The sequence below is a fragment of the Perca flavescens genome, chromosome 3 (genome assembly GCF_004354835.1).
Source record: "Perca flavescens isolate YP-PL-M2 chromosome 3, PFLA_1.0, whole genome shotgun sequence".
NCBI classification, from domain to species: domain Eukaryota; kingdom Metazoa; phylum Chordata; class Actinopteri; order Perciformes; family Percidae; genus Perca; species Perca flavescens.
In genome coordinates this window covers 29,390,236-29,407,228 of record NC_041333.1, presented here as the reverse complement: position 1 = coordinate 29,407,228, position 16,993 = coordinate 29,390,236, and the positions used below count along the sequence as shown (strand labels likewise).

The 16,993-nt window shown below is 40.1% G+C and overlaps 2 protein-coding genes across 2 annotated transcripts in view; both read left to right on the top strand.

Annotated features, from left to right (window-relative positions):
• The window catches only part of serpine2 (serpin peptidase inhibitor, clade E (nexin, plasminogen activator inhibitor type 1), member 2), a 9,466-nt gene extending 8,186 nt beyond the window's left edge, over positions 1 to 1,280 (top strand). Inside the window, exons 7-9 of the mRNA XM_028572959.1 lie at positions 69 to 155; positions 323 to 406; positions 715 to 1,280. Of these exons, the coding sequence (XP_028428760.1) occupies positions 69 to 155; positions 323 to 406; positions 715 to 752 (209 nt within the window). The 3' untranslated portion in view covers positions 753 to 1,280. The remainder of the gene's footprint in view (positions 1 to 68; positions 156 to 322; positions 407 to 714) is intronic.
• A 1,091-nt stretch (positions 1,281 to 2,371) lies between these two features.
• Positions 2,372 to 15,380, top strand: wdfy1 (WD repeat and FYVE domain containing 1). The gene is made up of 12 exons (XM_028574402.1): positions 2,372 to 2,619; positions 4,695 to 4,762; positions 4,962 to 5,035; positions 5,251 to 5,305; positions 6,229 to 6,379; positions 6,460 to 6,572; positions 10,295 to 10,421; positions 11,366 to 11,471; positions 11,808 to 11,909; positions 11,999 to 12,129; positions 12,345 to 12,453; positions 15,170 to 15,380. Exons 1-12 carry the CDS (start codon positions 2,468 to 2,470, stop codon positions 15,227 to 15,229), a joined length of 1,248 nt encoding a protein of 415 aa, XP_028430203.1. The 5' UTR covers positions 2,372 to 2,467; the 3' UTR covers positions 15,230 to 15,380.
• The last annotated feature ends 1,613 nt before the right edge of the window (positions 15,381 to 16,993 follow it).

The following is a 16,993-nucleotide window of genomic DNA, read 5'->3' as shown; positions in this document are numbered from 1 at the left end:
GCATGGCATGTCTGTAAACTAACGTACTGTACGTGTCTAAAGCTAATTAACAGTTATTGATTTCTCAGGTGCTGAGCCTGTGCATGTATCCAAGGCACTCCAGAAAGCCAAAGTTGTGGTGAATGAGGATGGAACAAAAGCAACAGCTGCCACTAGTGAGTATTTGTTCTGTGAGCCTTGTCTTGGACTCAAATGTTTTGCCAAACACAAAGCTGTAAGTTAATGAGAATGTTCTATGTAACTGTTGATAATATATTGTGCATTAACCTATGCTGTAATATTTTCAGACATGTTTTCACAATGTGTTTGCTTTTGTGTTTAGCTGCCATTTTGCTGGCTCGATCCTCTCCACCTTGGGTTACAGTGGACAGACCTTTCCTATTCCTCATCAGACATAACCCAACAGGTAAAGTCTTGTATTTACATCTGGATTTACCTTTAAAGGTTATATCTATATGATTTATGTATGTAGAAAATCTAACATTTGTGCAACTACATGAGAAATGAACTAGACGTATTACCATTTGAAATATGGAAATGAATCACCAATGTAAGGCGTAGTGAAACCGGGTAACCCAATCAATCAATCAATCAATCAATGACCTTTATTTCAACTCGTGAAACACTGAGGTTGCCCTCATTTACAGTGACGACGAGCTGTCCCTGAAGAAAGCGATGCTTGACTATAATGAGTTCTCCCCGTCTCTGTCCCAGGTACTATTCTGTTTATGGGTCAGATCAACCAGCCGTGAGCCCAGCCATCACTGGCCAGCCCCTGGTAGCATCATAGGCCAGCACGGGAAATGCCTCTACACTGCCATGCATGAACACACACACAAACACATATACACACACACTTTGCTGTAGACTAATGTACAGTGTGGACATGTTATTTGTTATTGCTTTTTATGCTACCTGTTTTCTGTAACGCATAACATGCTTTATAAAAATGTTTTGCAGACTAAATTTTCCATTTGTTGAAATTTTTTTTATACTTTTTGAATTCATTTTTAAGACGTTGGATGTCAGTTGTGTATTTTCTCAACTCTGGAGTGGATGATTATTTTATTTATCATTTCACAGTTTCAGTTTAAAGGTTCTCCATCTCAAGCCATGTCACTCCAGCTTGTTCTAAGTTTCACTCCTAAGTTTTGACAATGTACATCCCATCTTGAATGCTTGCATTCAGTTACTTTACAATACTGTTTCTTCCTTACTGAGGAAATCTTCTGTTACACTTTCATATTTTATCAAATAAATTCACATATTTATAACATCAATGCTTTTGCCTTATTTATTTGAAATCTTTTTGGTCTTGAGGCATAAGAGGATTGGACGGCCAGTAGCAGAAGCCCAAGAGGCATGTGTCATCAGAGCAGACAGTGGGATTGATGGTGATTTGGGCACTGCTTTTACAACATCAACCTTCGTGGTCTTTGAATTTGTGCATGAGGGGCCTTTCTTACCTTGGGGCTGCGTTTTGTGTATTTTACCACTTTGCCAGGGACTTGCAAAGACATTTTGATGGGCAGTGGCTAAAACATACACATACATCTAACATACATGTGTAGGATAGAATGTAAATGAAACCATAAAGAAATAATACATTCATAAATTGTGATCTTATATAATCGAAACAGCCTGGCCATTCTCTTCTGACTTCTGCCATCAACCAGGCATTTTGCCACTCTCTGCCACACACAATAGATTCTCTTTACAAGGCCTTTTTCTGTAAACCCTAGAGATGGTTGTACATGACAATCCCAGTAGATCAACAGCATGTATGTATTATATTGAACAGCAGTTACCAGAAACCAGCAGTTTCTGAAATACTCAGGCCTGCCCTTCTGGCACCAACAACAATGTCACGTTCAAAGTCACTGCAATCGCCTTTCTTCCCCATTTTGATGCTTGGGTTTGTCTACATGCCTAAATAAATTGAGTTGCTGCCACGTGATTGTCTCATTATATATTTGCATTAAAAGCAGTTGAACAACTACCTAATACCTAATGAAGTTGCGGGTGAGTATATGAACTGCGGTATACGTGCAGTTTAGTGTCCCAAATTCCCCATAAAATATCCTTAATTATGAACCTGCTAAACCACCTGTGCTACCCTAATCCTAACCCTAACCTCTCTCAAATAAAACCCTCATCATTTGGGACACTAAACTGCACGTATACCCTCATGTGGTGCTTTACAAAACTTTAGAAATCATTCAATGCTCTGTGGATGTGGCTATACGTATTAAACCCGGCTCTGTGGCACATCTGGCCCCACTTGCCTTGTAGGTAATATCATAGACAGTATGTAAGAGGGTAATATATGCATCTGGCGAAATTGAATTCTCGCTCATTTCCCATTCTTGCAGTAATTACGGTAATCCTGACAGCGGCTCCGGGTGTCAGCTGATCCTCCTTCACTGTCGAGAGAGTAGGAAAATCAACTGAAGGAAAACACTGCTGGATGCTTAGCTTAACCATGGCTGCGGAAATTCATTCGAGGCCCCAGACCGCTAGACCGATTCTTCTGAACAAGATCGAGGGACACTCGGACGCTGTCAATGCAGCTGTTTTAATACCAAAGGAAGATGGAGTGATCACGGTCAGCGAGGACAGGTGAGTTTTTCCAAACAGGCTAACCCCAGGCTCACGGCAGCAGCTAGCGGGCTCGGTCTATTTGCTGGTTATTACACTCTTAATTCTTGGTGCAATGGTTGAAGAAGGACAAAACAAAAGGAGAAGCAACAACAGTTTAGAATGGAATGGGTTTTGGTTTGGATGTTCCATAATGGAAGCAAGGTTAGCGTAGGGGGCTGTCGGGATAGAAATCCATCCAGAATGAGTCCTTTTCGTAGTATATCCGCGATCAAACAGCCAACCATATTAGTAAACGGGTATATAACATTTGGTTTCATTCTACAACGTTGAGCTTTACGACTCAATAATGCTGTACATAACATTATTATCATTGTTTAGGCTATATCGACTTAACAGCTAACGTTAGCTAGTTAGCTAGCTAGCTAGCTGCTCGTATAGTAAACATTACTTTATATGTTTTAAATGGAACGCATTAAGCTAAACCTTGTAATAAAAGTCAATTTACTGCCCGCTCTTTGGTTTTTAATGAAAACAATAATAACATCCTCTGCCCAGCAGCTGGACCCCCTCAGCCGGACAGTTAGGGACCTTTTTACCATCATGGACTATTACACCTGGACCTTTTGTGCATATTAAACATACTACCAACTTTTGGACATCCCCAGATCAATATTTTTGTACACCCTACACTTAATTTTACAGGCCACCTCCTTTCTCTTACTAAAACAGTTATATTGTACATATTTATTTATTTATTATTTTGTTGTCTTTTTACATAGCTACTACAAACGAATATTGTATGTCCTTGACTGTAGCAGTACTGTGCCTTATTGTTTGTTCCCTTTTTTAATATGTTTATTGTAAGCCATTAATACACCAAGGCAAATTCCTTGCAAGTGAAAACTTACTTTGGTAATAAAAATTATTCAGATTTGAAGTTGTTTATTAATCTTATTTACAAGTTGTTTCATAATGCCTGGCATCTAAAGCCACGCATGACTTAATACACTTAGTAAACATGACATTGTGACAACCTGGGTAACGTTACAATAGGAAATCCTTTCGTTTTGGAGTTCATGAATGATTTAACACATAAATGTAATAGCGTATTTTTGACGACACCTCAAGGCAGCAGTGCAACTACAGTCTGACAGATCTTCACTTGCTCTACGGTTGCAGTAGCCAGATAATCTCAGATGTGAAGGTGTAAGAAGTATGGTCAAATTAGTCCTTCACATTCACCAAGTTATAGTTGGTGTTAGGGCTGTTCTGTTTGGTTACAAGTGTGAAGAAGCAACATCACCATTACAAGATAGAAAGGAACTTAGTATCTGTGAAGAACTATGATGCAGTTTCCATCACATATCTAACCCACTTGATATTCAAAAGGGAAGTTGTGGGGTGATGATGCAGCAGTCTAACTTCCAGGTTTTTTGATGAAACCGGGCAGGACAGATGCTGCTTTTGATATGAGTGTGTTGCTTGTTACTGCAATAAAAATAAAACTTTAAACTTGAGTCCTTAAAAGTTTGCAGAATCTTATTTTATATGCACCTGAACTGAAAACTTAATGTTGTTTTCTAAAGCACATGACACTATATGATCTTGCAAAGTTATCCAGTTATTTTTTTATATTATATTTTGGGGGGCATACTAAAATGTTTAATTATTAAAATACACAACAATTATTGTAAGAATAATGATCAAATGAGCATCAAAAGTGCTTTTTGGTACAACACAGTTCTGCCACCCTACCCCTTTCAGTGCTGTTTTGTGAACAGAATCAAGCATTGTTTGTAAAGAGTATTAGAGTTGGTTTTCCAGAGGAGGATTAAGCCTAGTCCTACATGAGAGCTCTCTTCAGTGGATATTTCCATTGAGTGTTTCCAATGAAAAAAACATATTATTTTTACATAAAGTATATATCTAACTGCAGGGTAGGTCCATACAAACGGTAAGTAAAAGATTAGAAATGCACTTTCAGTTCTGTATATCACAAATTGACCTTCATTACGTGAAATAGCCTGCAGAATGACCCCTTGAGAAGACATTGGAGAGTGCTTTAAATGTGATGTTTTGACATTTGCCTTCAGGACTATCCGAGTTTGGCTGAAAAGAGACAGCGGTCAGTACTGGCCAAGTATCTACCACACAGTCTCATGTAAGTAAGACTGCATTGTGTGTGTGTGTGTGTGTGTGTGTGTGTGTGTGTGTGTGTGTGTGTGTCTGTGTGTGTGTCTGTGTGGTAAAAAGCCTTTTTAGTAATTTTTGACAGCAATACAATGCACACCCCTCTACAACGTGGCATGTGTATAGAGACTTCCCTGCTCATGGTCAATATCTACGTCTTTCTCCTTAAGCTCCATGCTCTTGCATGTCGTACCACCATGACAGCAGACGCATCTTCATAGGCCAGGACAATGGAGCTGTTGTGGTGAGTGAAGCTAACTCAAACAAATGGCTTCTTATTCTTGCTCCAGGCTCACTCTTTTGGTTGTTCAGTTAAAAACAAATTTAAAAAAACGTGCATATCTGGTTTTAAAAAGGCCACAATTTCAATATTTGCATTCCTCAAAATGCCTGTGGGGGAAGGATAGTTATGATGATTTAAAACAAATGTTTTTTTTTGTCCGTTTGCTTGCCTTCCAGGAGTTTCTTATCTCTGAAGACTTCAACAAGATGAACCATGTCAAAACCTATCCAGGTAAGAACGTAAGATTAGGAGACATAATTTGAATCCAGTTCAGCAACAAATTGAGATTGGGCAGAATTGTAATTCATTGAGTAGTCATCTGATACAAAAATAATCAACTATTTTTTTTAAAATAATTGATAATAACAGTTGTTTCAGTCACTTTTCAAGCAAAGATGATGAAAAAATGCTGGTAAAAAAACACAATCTTGTTCCATTTTATCAAATGAACGAATTTTCTGCTTTTCTTTCGTCATTTTAAAGTGAATATCTTTGGGTTTTGGACTTTTTAATCAAACAGAACAAGACATTGTCGCTCTGGGAAGTTGTGACGGGCATTTTTTTCACCATTTTCTAAACGTTTCATCGACAGAACTATTAATCGAGAACATAATCGGCAGATAAATTGATAATGAAAATAATTGTAAATTGCAGCCCTAGCCATTTATATCTTATTTTTAACTCTCACCCAAGTCAGCAAAAACATGTATTATTGCAGGTTTAATTATGTCACGCAAATAAGTATAGCATATCAGCACATACTGTGCATTGACTATCGGAAGGGTTTGGGTATTAAATGAAGTATTATATCAATATAGAGTTCTGCACAGTACAGCGTTTCAAAAGGGATTTTTTTTTTTCCGTAAAATGAAAGACATTGATTACAGACTGTGCACCTTTTTTAGAGGTGATCCCCAGATGGACCACTATGACTGTTTGAAGGGATTCGTCTGTCTTAGTCTGGATTACAGAGACGCTAAGCAGAGAGCTTCTGGGTGGATCAGCACGTGGAAGGGCAAATTAGTCTTAGGTGGTACTCATCCATGACGGCGCAGATATAAAGCCCAATGGAAGATGTGATCTTATTTGATCTTTATCCAACATGACTTGTGCCTGTTTAACACTTAACATGTGTGTGTCTGTGTGTGTTGCAGCCCACCAGAACCGTGTGTCAGATATGGTGTTTTCCCTGGAGAGTGAGTGGGTGGTGAGTACTGGCCATGACAAGAGCGTGAGCTGGATGTGCACCCAGAGTGGCAGCATGCTGGGGAGACACTACTTCACAGCCTGGGCCTCCTGCCTACAGTATCCTTCAATCAGTCACTGTGTGTACACTACAGGAGTATGCAGCAGTATGTCGGTTTCATCCCTGACTCCCTGCTCAGATACGATCACGACACGCAGCACGCCTTTGTCGGCGATTACTCAGGACAGATCACACTGCTGAAACTGGAGAAGCAGACGTACTCCACCATCACTACACTAAAGGGTCATGAAGGTAAAGACACACACTTGCCTATACATGAAGAAGAATTACGTTTGTCATTTGCGCAGAACTATTGTTTTCTCCCAGCATAGGGGAATCACACAAGATCTCGGCGCAAATAGTTTGTCTACTGCATACTTCTACGAACAAGCAGGCTTCTGATGCTGAAGCTAGATATGGCAGATGTGGCCGCAGTAAATAATAGATGACCCACATTCCTCCACATGGCTTCATAATTCAAGAAAATGAAAGAAATCCTGTATGATGAGACACGCTCTGTGGTTCCCTCAACGGTCTACCTGCTTTTATACATTCAAAAATGCATTGTGCATGATAAAACAGTCTTATGGTTTGAACAGGAAGAACAGTGTTAATATTGGTCAGAGTTAAGTGCCAAAGAGAGCATTGTCACACAAGCTTCATGGGGTCTAACATGTATTTTTCAAGTGAGTATAGCTCAGTTGGGCAGGATTTGAATCTACTTATCTACAAGAAATCCAGTCATTTGGTTTGAATGATGATGATGAAATTCCAAAATCTGCTTGTTTGAGTTGAGATCTAGGAACTGTGTTGTTTTCATTCACATCAAGCCATTCAGATGGGAGTATTGTCATTCTTGAAAATGGACGAATGCATTACTCAGATGGGATTTGTATTCAATGGTCAGTCAGTGTACTTGTAGCTGTGCCAAGAAAATGGATCCCACAACAAAAATAAGCCACTGTGTGAAACAAACACTTCCCCTGTGTTCTTGTCTGGGCATATCTCATTCATGTGCGCATGAGCTTGTTGAGAACAGAGTAAGGGATGACTCATCTGACTGGATCTCTGTTTTTTTACCACGGAGGTCTTGCTTACAAGTTAAGTTAAGTTTAGACAGACATTGTTAGTGTGCTCTTGCCTTTAAATCTTTTTTATAAAAAAAAAAATCTTTTCTGTTTTAATTTCTTACCTCTCTCTTTGATCTGCCTTGGTGCTCATGTTAATACATATTAATTGGACTTATAATAATGCATATTCATGGGTGTGGTGCTGGGTTCGAGCTGTGCACAAGCAGGAGTTCCGCCCCCAATTATTTAATGGAAATTATGATTGATCAAATTTGGAAAACAGAATGGGAAGGTCAGACCTCCCATCAAGGTTTTTAAACTTGCCCTTTTGCCAAATTGTATAAATGGATATTAGCAGGGTTGCCACCACAAATAAATTAGACTCTTCTATTTTTGTGACATTGTTTCATGTTTAGATATTAGTTATTTTTTCTCTCATGACAGCTGATGGAAACATACCTTCAGCAGAGGAAAATGAAGTTATAACTAGTGTTTTTTTCCCCACATTGGCTTTTAACAGTGTCCATCAATGCAGATCCCAGTGGCTTCCTATAGTTGTATATTATAATGTGCTGTATGCTGCTCTACTGTATGAGAATACTGGCCCTCATTTATCAACCTAACGTAGAAACCAGCGCAGATATGAGCGCAGAAATCATCTTACGACAGGCTTCACGTGGGATTCATGAAAAGTTCGTATCACACCAATCCGAGCGTAAGAATGGTCGTACATTGATAAATGCGGCGGCTGGAAACGATCGTCATTTAAATATCACGCCCCAATATATTCTGGGTTTTGAGGCCTCGCCCCTACAATTTACGACATGGCGAGACGTAATCCGGCTGAGAAGCAACACTTTTCAGAGGTGGAGATTGAAACCCTGATATCTCTGGTTCATTTGCACTAACGTGTGTACTTTTTGGCAGCCTGAAAACTGGTATTAAAGGCTGTAGAAAGAATGCGGAATGAAAAGAGATCACTGATGCGGTCAACAGTGTTGCCGTAGTAAATCGGACTCCAGCTGAAGTTTAGCCTATTTAATTTATACATCCTTGACACATTTTCTATAGTCCTAATAGTAATATACAGGCTTCTATTGCAATCTATTAGGCCTACATGTAGGTGTACCTATAATTAAATAAACACACGGTAGCGGAGTTTATGCAGTGTCTTTTATTTTACTCGTGTTTGTCGGAACGAGGCAACAGCTGAGGGGAGAGCGTGTCCTCCGCCCCCCGTGCTGGACCCTGTCTCCTGACAGCAGAGGGCTGGAAAAACAAGCCAAAATAACTTGGTCAATGGCAGAAATAAATCATTCACTTGAAAGAGAAACAAAAACCTGAAGAATAAATAAAAATGTTGTGCATCGTCATGTTTCCTGTATTGAATATCATTGCCAAACATAACACTATAGGCTACATTTTAAAAGTGAGGAATAATATCCTGTCTCCTTCATATAGCCCTCAGTTGGTGGCTGTTCTGGACACTGCTCTCTGGGCATCGGGTCATCTGGCTCCATCGCTACATTTATGGCACCGTGTTTTCCTGCGAGATGTTGTGCAGAACCCCACAGGCTAAAACAATGTTGCAGACCGGCGCATAGAGGTCTTCTAAAAGAGCCAGATCTGCCATTGCTGATATGTGATCAACTGATGACTTCTGCTTCTCCTGTTAAACTGATTATATGCTGCACCGCAAGTCCACACTGACTCGAGAACTTGCGTACACGAGTTCAGACCAGACGTGAGATTTGATCGCAGCCTACGCTCACGTCGAAATTGATAAATGCCGAGCTTTGCGTAGGAATCGGCGTACGCCCGTCGTACGCCTGTTTTAGGTCGTACGCATGTTTCATAAATGAGGGCCACTGTGTGTATAAGGTGAAGTACCCAAGAAGAGATTGCTTTAGATGCCGGTTCAAGGATTCCATGGTAGTATGGTGCTCTGTGTATGTGTGTCTCATCAGTATACAGTTACTGCCAGCCTAATCACTCTACCACCACCTGGTACAGGCTATTAGTCATCTTATGACTGGTCTAATTTCAATCCCAGAGTTCTTTTCCCTTCTGAAGGCTTCACTGGAAACATGGAAAGAATTAAGTCTTTGCAAGTTGTCTGGAAAATCAATGATTCAACAAAATCAGAAATTCAGTTAAAGCATTTAAAGTCATGGACTTTTCACTGTACTGTAACAACATACCTGTGTGCTGTTCTTGTTGCACAGACGGAGAAGGATAGTGAGTGTTTAGCATGTGTAATATGTTCTACCCTCTTACAAGAATATGCAGATGGTCTGTGCCATGTAGTTGATGTGCTAAATGCAACAGAGTTCCCTGCTGAATTAATGCCAAGAACAGGACATAAAACCTTTGCTAGAACAAAGGCATAAAATAAACTCCAAATAGTAATTCTGTTATTTCATAAACTGTAATCAGTTAAATAGTTCTGTGGCCACCCATATTCAGACCAATGGGAACAGATTTTTTTTTTCTTCAGTTTTTACTTTTTTTTTCTTAAACATTTACATTCTACAATTTAGGATATCCCCAAAAAATGGGCCTTTTTTAAGTGGAGTGCCACACACATTGGCAAGGAGGAATTGAAGTAGTCCTATAATGAAGCATGTAATGAGATCTTGGTCACATTAAATCAGTATGGTGTACAACAATGGAAGAATAGGACTCATTCAGTTTCAAAAAGAAGGGGGTTCTGTAGCTCCAGTTGTAATTAGCTCCAGGTTTAAGGTGTTTGGGCTGAGCTTCCTGTAGTTCTCCCAGCAGGCACCAGGTGGAGCCAACAGGTCAGGCTGTAACACTGTCGCTCAACAGGCTCTTGCAGCACATAATAACACATCTAACAAGTGTGTTTCTTTTTCTCACTGTTCATCCCTCTGTACCCTCTAGGTAGTATAGCAACACTGTGGTGGGACCCTGTCCAGAGGCTGCTGTTCTCAGGGGCCTCCGACCACAGCGTCATCATGTGGGACATTGGGGGCCGCAAAGGACGAACATTACTGCTGCAGGGACACCAGTAAGTCCATTGGTGTTTTGTATATGCGCGGATGCTGAGTTAGCTATACCTCTTGTGTTTGTCGGGGACTTGGATGCTTCTAAGGAAATCAGGGTAGTTCAGAAGATGGTAGTCAGAGTAGTCAGTAAAAATTATAAAAGTGTGTGTGTCAGCCTATTAGAAAAAAACAGCTGTCCACAGGCACTGACTGTTGTGATAAAAGCAAAGTCCATGTCAATGGTGCTTTCAGGATTTACAGAGGTTTGTCTCTCATAAAAATGAGAGATGTAATGCTCTTGTACTTCTGACAGGTCCTAAATCCTGTTATGACCCTGTCTTTATCTCTTTTGTCACTCCTTTTATTATTTTTTTTTCTATTAAAATGTATTTAATAGACTTCCATATATGGAGCATTACAGTACAGAACAGTATGGAAGTTGAGCAAAAATGCTATTGTCAGTGTAGTGAAAAAAAACAATTCAAATGGACCTTTGATCTTTCGGAATTTTAGTTTTAATATTAAAGTTCTGTCAGTTTCTTTGTATTATTGTATTGTTTCACCTGCTATTCGTATCTTTATACTTGCTTTATGGTGCTTTATGTATTAAAGCAACATTAATCCAGTTTTGGCCACTAACAGGCTTTCTCACTAATTCTTTAACTCTAACGTTGTCTGTTTGGTGCTAACAGGTATAGTGGGTTTATCAAAGCATTTTTAGCTGGAAATGTTTGCCTATGGGCATTCATAAGACTAAACTACACAGTAAACACGCAGCCTACATATCCCGACAAAGTGTGATGAAAGGTTCAAACGCTCTGTAGAGTTGCAATTTCACTTTGAAAATATTGCTTAGTGCAGGTTAGTATTATTATTATTATTATTATTATTATTATTATTATTATTATTATTATTATTATTAAATTTATAATTATCATTCGTTCTCTGTATTCAATGTCTCCGTCAGTGATCGTGTTCAGGCCATTCGTTACCTCCAGTTGACCAGGCAGTTGGTGTCGTGCTCGGCCGACGGAGGCATGGCAGTGTGGAACATGGACACGCAGAGAGAAGAGGTCTGCTTTCTACGTTTTTCTCATAGACGTTTGTGTAAAAAAGGCAATAGTGTCCGACATAGAATTTGAATTGACTTTTAAAGGCAGATTAGCTGTACTCTACACTGATACATTTGTCATTTCTTCATTTTTAGTGGACAATAAATCATAGTATAATGGTCAGTGGAATGGGCAGTATTTCAGTATGAGAAGTTAGTTGTGAAGACTTTTGTTTCTCCTCTCCATTTTTGTCTCAGTGCTCTTTGCATGGGTAAATATGATTTTTGCAGCACTTGTCTATGGAGCATTAATTTAGTCATATTTAATAGTAGCTTTCAACTGCATGTGCATCTGCAGGCGCCCCAGTGGTTAGACAGCGACTCTTGTCAGAAGTGTGAGCAGCCTTTCTTCTGGAACATCAAGCAGATGTGGGACACTAAGACCATGGGGCTCAGACAGGTAAGAGAGTCCAATCAGTGTCATTAGCGGTTGTGAGTCCCTCAGTCCATCACTCACGCTAATGTACAAGTGTTTTTACTTTTGTGCAGCACCACTGCAGGAAGTGCGGCAATGCTGTGTGTGGAAAATGTAGTTCTAAACGTACCACATTCCCGATCATGGGCTTCGAGTTCCCGGTGCGGGTGTGTGATGCCTGCTTTGATACCATTAAAGAAGAAGAGTGAGTAAAGGGCTTCTCTACATTTTGTAATAATTGATCACATTATATCCCTATTTCAGAGTACTGAGGGCAACTCTGTGTGTGTGTGTGTGTGTGTGTGTGTGTGTGTGTGTGTGTGTGTGTGTGTGTGTGTGTGTGTGTGTGTGTGTGTGTGTGTGTGTGTGTGTGTGTGTGTGTGTGTGTGTGTGTGTGTGTGTGTGTGTGTTTTTTTGCAGTCGAACACCATTGGCCACGTTCCACGAGGGGAAACACAACATCGCCCACATGGACATGGACCCATCCAGAGGCCTGATGGTCACTTGTGGAAGCGACCGCATTGTTAAGGTCAACAACAGTCTTTTGATACCAGATAATTCATGCATGTATTCAGGTTGTGTCAAACACAGGAAATCAGCGTGTCTGCAGGCAGCCCAAAAACCGCTGTGCAGCCACACAGACCTGCTGACACGGCTGTAGAGTCCTTTTAAAGGTCCCATGACATGGTGCTCTTTGGATGCTTTTATATAGACCTTAGTGGTCCCCTAATACTGTATCTGAAGTCTCTTTCCCGAAATTCAGCCTTGGTGCAGAATTACAGCCACTAGAGCCAGTCCCACAATGAGCTTTCCTTAGAATGTGCCATTTCTGTGTCTGTAGCTATTGAGGAGGAGAGGGGGGGGCAAGGTGGAGGGTGGAGGTGTGGCCTTGACCAACTGCCACTTTGCTTGTTTGAAAGCCATGATGTCTCTCTCTCATGGGTGGGCCAAATTCTCTGGGCGGGCAAAGCAGAGAAAGGGGAGGTAACCTTGCTCCTTATGACCTCATAAGGAGCAAGATTCCAGATCGGCCCATCTGAGCTTTCATTTTCTCAAAGGCAGAGCAGGATACCCAGGGCTCGGTTTACACCTATCGCCATTTCTAGCCACTGGGGGACCATAGGCAGGCTGGGGGAACTCATATTAATGTTAAAAAAACTCATAAAGTGACATTTTCATGCCATGGGACCTTAATCCTCCAGGAATACAGTACAGTACAGTACACAAGAAAGTTATGAGTGAACAAAGCTGCACGCGTCACAGGCACTGCCTATGTGGTCGCATGCTTATGAAACAACTATATATTAGGGCTGGGCGATAAAACGATAACGATATGTATCGCGATAGACACATAATCAATATCAATAGAAAATGCGGTCGATAAAACGTTCGATAACTTGTTTTTCTTCATCAGAAGAAACCAGAGGTTGTGAATCAAGTTTGATTGCATGAACAAAGGCCCTCACTCTCTGGCAACCTAGCAACGTGGGGAGTGACACTCTAACAGCCAATCATGTAACAGTATCAAGTTTGGTTGCGCCACATCGCTGTCTCGTGTTCTTCAATAACAGAACCGGCGTGGAGTGGAAAGTGAGTGCCGCAGCGAGCGAGGTAAATCGTTGATAAAACAGGAAAAGTCAGTATGGCAGTTTTGGGGATTTTATAAGTCTGACCGTAGTCAGACCAAGTAAATCAGACCAACACTGGTAATACCATAAACTTGTTTTACCACTTTAGCCGCGGGGCCGACTTTTTCGAGCACAGCCGTATTCGCCATCAACGTCCAACAACATCTGCAGCTGCAACACGGCACAAGCAGCAGACCACCATGGAGAGGTACTCTGCATCAGCGCCTTACTAAACGCTACAAAGAAATAACGGAGGCAGACGTGCTGAGCACTGTCCAGAAGCCAGGTTACCAACCTAGCACTTAACCTGCAGAAAATAGTTCCTTCTCAGGTTTCTTATATTTAGCTAACACTTTGCACTATTTTATGACACTTTATTAAGCACTTCTTACTTATTCTTTAATTTTGCACCTTAATGTTAAGAGATAATTGTTAAGTGTTCATTGTGATTTTAGACCTGTTTACATTTGAATTATTTGAGTGTTTTCCATGGTTGTGTTGACATTTCTGCTTTTATAACTGAGGGGATTATAATCAGAGCAGGGTTAAGTTTAAAATAAAAATGTTTAAATTTAATATATTTTTCTCCTGGTCCTTATTTTAAATAGGTCATAAAAAATATCAATAATTATCGATATCGACCGATATGAAAAACTTATATCGTGATACAGTTTTCAACCATATCGCCCAGCCCTACTATATATACAATGTTACAGTAGCTGTTTTTCACGGAGTAAACAAAGTAGCAAATCTTTATTTTTTCAATAAAAATGTATTATGCTGCCAAAATGGTGTAAGAAATTTCTGATGGACATTTTTGATTTTCACATTTTTTCTTTACCAAGAAAAAAGCAAACACAAAACCTTTTTAATAGGTTCAAACATGTATGATGGTCAGTCTTTCAGGTGTAGAGGTCTTCTATATCTTGTGGTACTTTTTTGTAAGAATCATGTTTTCATTGGTTCCTTTATTTCACCTTTCAATTTATTTCCATTGTGCAATTTGGTGTAAATTACCAGTAAAAAGTCTTAAAGGTGCCCTGCCACACGTATTTCATTACTCTGTGGTAGCTAATGTCTGAAGTTCTACCATGGACTCTGTAAAATGTTTTGTGGAAAAAATGCCTTGGTTACCTTGTTTCAAGCCATTCTAGCATACAGGAAGACTCAGCTCAATTTCTGCCAGTTCTCATTAATATTAGCTAAGCTGTTTGAATCTGATTGGCTAACAACTAGCGAATGAGAGCCTGGCTGTCAGAATCCTATATCCAGCCCAACTGGGCGAGCTAATGAATGTAGTAATGAGCTCAGGCAATGTGATGTCAGACTGGCCAGCTTTTGTAATTGGCCTGATTTCTCTGCTTATTTCCTTTCAGTGGCTAGAGCTGATAGAGGAGGTAGCAGTTAATTTTCACATTCACGACATAACACAAACACATATGGACCTAACATATTTTAAAAACGTTTTTGTATGGCAGGGCACCTTTTTAAGATAACCTGGAAGTATTCAAGAAAAAACAGAAATGGTTCATGAGTCCTCTCAGTAATAATGCAGAATCCTCAAACGTGACTTTGCACCAGGCCTTTATCATTATTATTGGCTCTTTGTCTCCACAGATCTGGGATGTGACGCAGGTGGTTGGCTGTAGCTTAGCAACAGGCTTCTCTTCGCGCTGATTGGCCCAGCCCACTACATGGTGCCACCCGTGCTCTGCCCACTCTTCTAATGTCATGGAAACCCCTCTGTACTCTGTACAGTATATCTTCCTATAGTGTGTGTGTGTGTGTGTGTGTGTGTGTGTGTGTGTGTGTGTGTGTGTGTGTGTGTGTGTGTGTGTGTGTGTGTGTGTGTGTGTGTGTGTGTGTGTGTGTGTGTGTGTGTGTGTGTGTGTGTGTGTGTGCCCGCGTCCCCCTCCGCATTTCCTTTGCTTCTCAAACATTTATTTTCACTAACTGTAAGTCCAACATGAAAGTGTGTGTGACTTTTTGATCTGGTCCGAAACAGAACCCTAAGCACAATGGTGTGCATGCATTGTAATGATTTCTCCTATGGGAGTAATAGTATTGACATTAGTGTTTACATTATATTAATATTTCCTATGCTTCTATTCTTTTTTTTATTACCCTTGCACTGTAAAGTTAAGTTTCACTAAATCGCTGACCTGGAAATCCTGTACAAACATACACTAGCTTGCTTTTTACTGTGGCCCACTAACTGCATATTACTCAGTCACTGTAACATGTTAAAAAAAACATCATGTGTATAGTAGATAGTTGCTTGAAATGACTCACTGATCAAAGTGATCAGCTTTTTCTGTCTTTTTTCCCTTTTCTTTTTCAGTTTTTTTTTTTCACTAGTTGGCCTTAAATCACTCTCAGGAGGTTTTACATCAGTAGGTTGTCAGTGGGCGGATGCTCTTCATGTCTGTTATAACCATTATTAATGTGTAATCACTCCACCTTGGTAAGAAAATCAATAGAACAGCCTCTTTCTTGTTATATGACGGAAATCGCTTGATACCCTCAAAAAATGCTGCCATACAAATGTGATGTTTGCGTGACATCACTGACCCAGCCAGGTGAGGCAGGGGAAATTGAAATATGTTGCCATAGTAACATGCACTGACAGCGACAGCGGCAGCATCACCGTGGCCATCCTGAGGTGAACCAGTCACTATTCAAGATTTGAATAGTGGGACTTCACTGGATCGTTTCAGCTTTATGGGCTTTGAGTCCCCAACTTAATTTGGGTAAAAACAAGTTTAAACAATAGCACAGGATCACCACCTACTAGATATGTATCACTCTCTTAAAAAACTTTATTTGGGTAGGTAGATGCCATGCACCACTGACGGTGTAAACTCAAGATTATAATGCCTCATGAGAATTACTTTTCATCTGTAATTTTAATTTTAATTTTGTGGCACAAAATTGGAATCCCCCCACCAAAAAGGCACAGGCACTGGACAGGTACTCTAAACTACATGTAGCACTAAAATGCTGAATCGCAGGCCAGATCAGGGCTGCCTGTGTTCCTTCAAAAGCCTTAAAGAAAGAGAGACACACTCACAAAGCCTTTTTAGTGGTTTATCAGTGCTTATGACTGTTCACTCTCAAGCACTCACTTCATTCTAAAGCTCTGGATGTCTTGTTTGCGTTTCTTTCATCCTGTTTTTTTTGTTGCAAATTCTGTTCTGAACTCTCCTATATTTTCCACATACACATCTGTGTATCAAGGATGTCTCATAACGCTCTCACCACTGCACTAAATTGCACAACTCGTGGTATTTTGTCTTTGTATTAAACAAAACATTTTTGTAAGTTCAGATCCGGGAGGGGTTAAATAATGACTAGTATCCTCTAATGTTAGACTAACGCTTGCCTTATTGTAAGTGGGAAAAATTTGCATTATAATGTTGGAATTCCTGATTTCAAAATGTA

Bases quoted from the DNA above. Each gene is read 5' to 3' on its own strand.
- wdfy1 (XM_028574402.1), top strand. From the start codon at position 2,468: ATGCTTAGCTTAACCATGGCTGCGGAAATTCATTCGAGGCCCCAGACC. The intron at 5,036-5,250 runs GTGAGTGAAGCT...CTTGCCTTCCAG, and splicing joins AGGACAATGGAGCTGTTGTG to GAGTTTCTTATCTCTGAAGA. The intron at 5,306-6,228 runs GTAAGAACGTAA...TGTGTGTTGCAG, and splicing joins CCATGTCAAAACCTATCCAG to CCCACCAGAACCGTGTGTCA.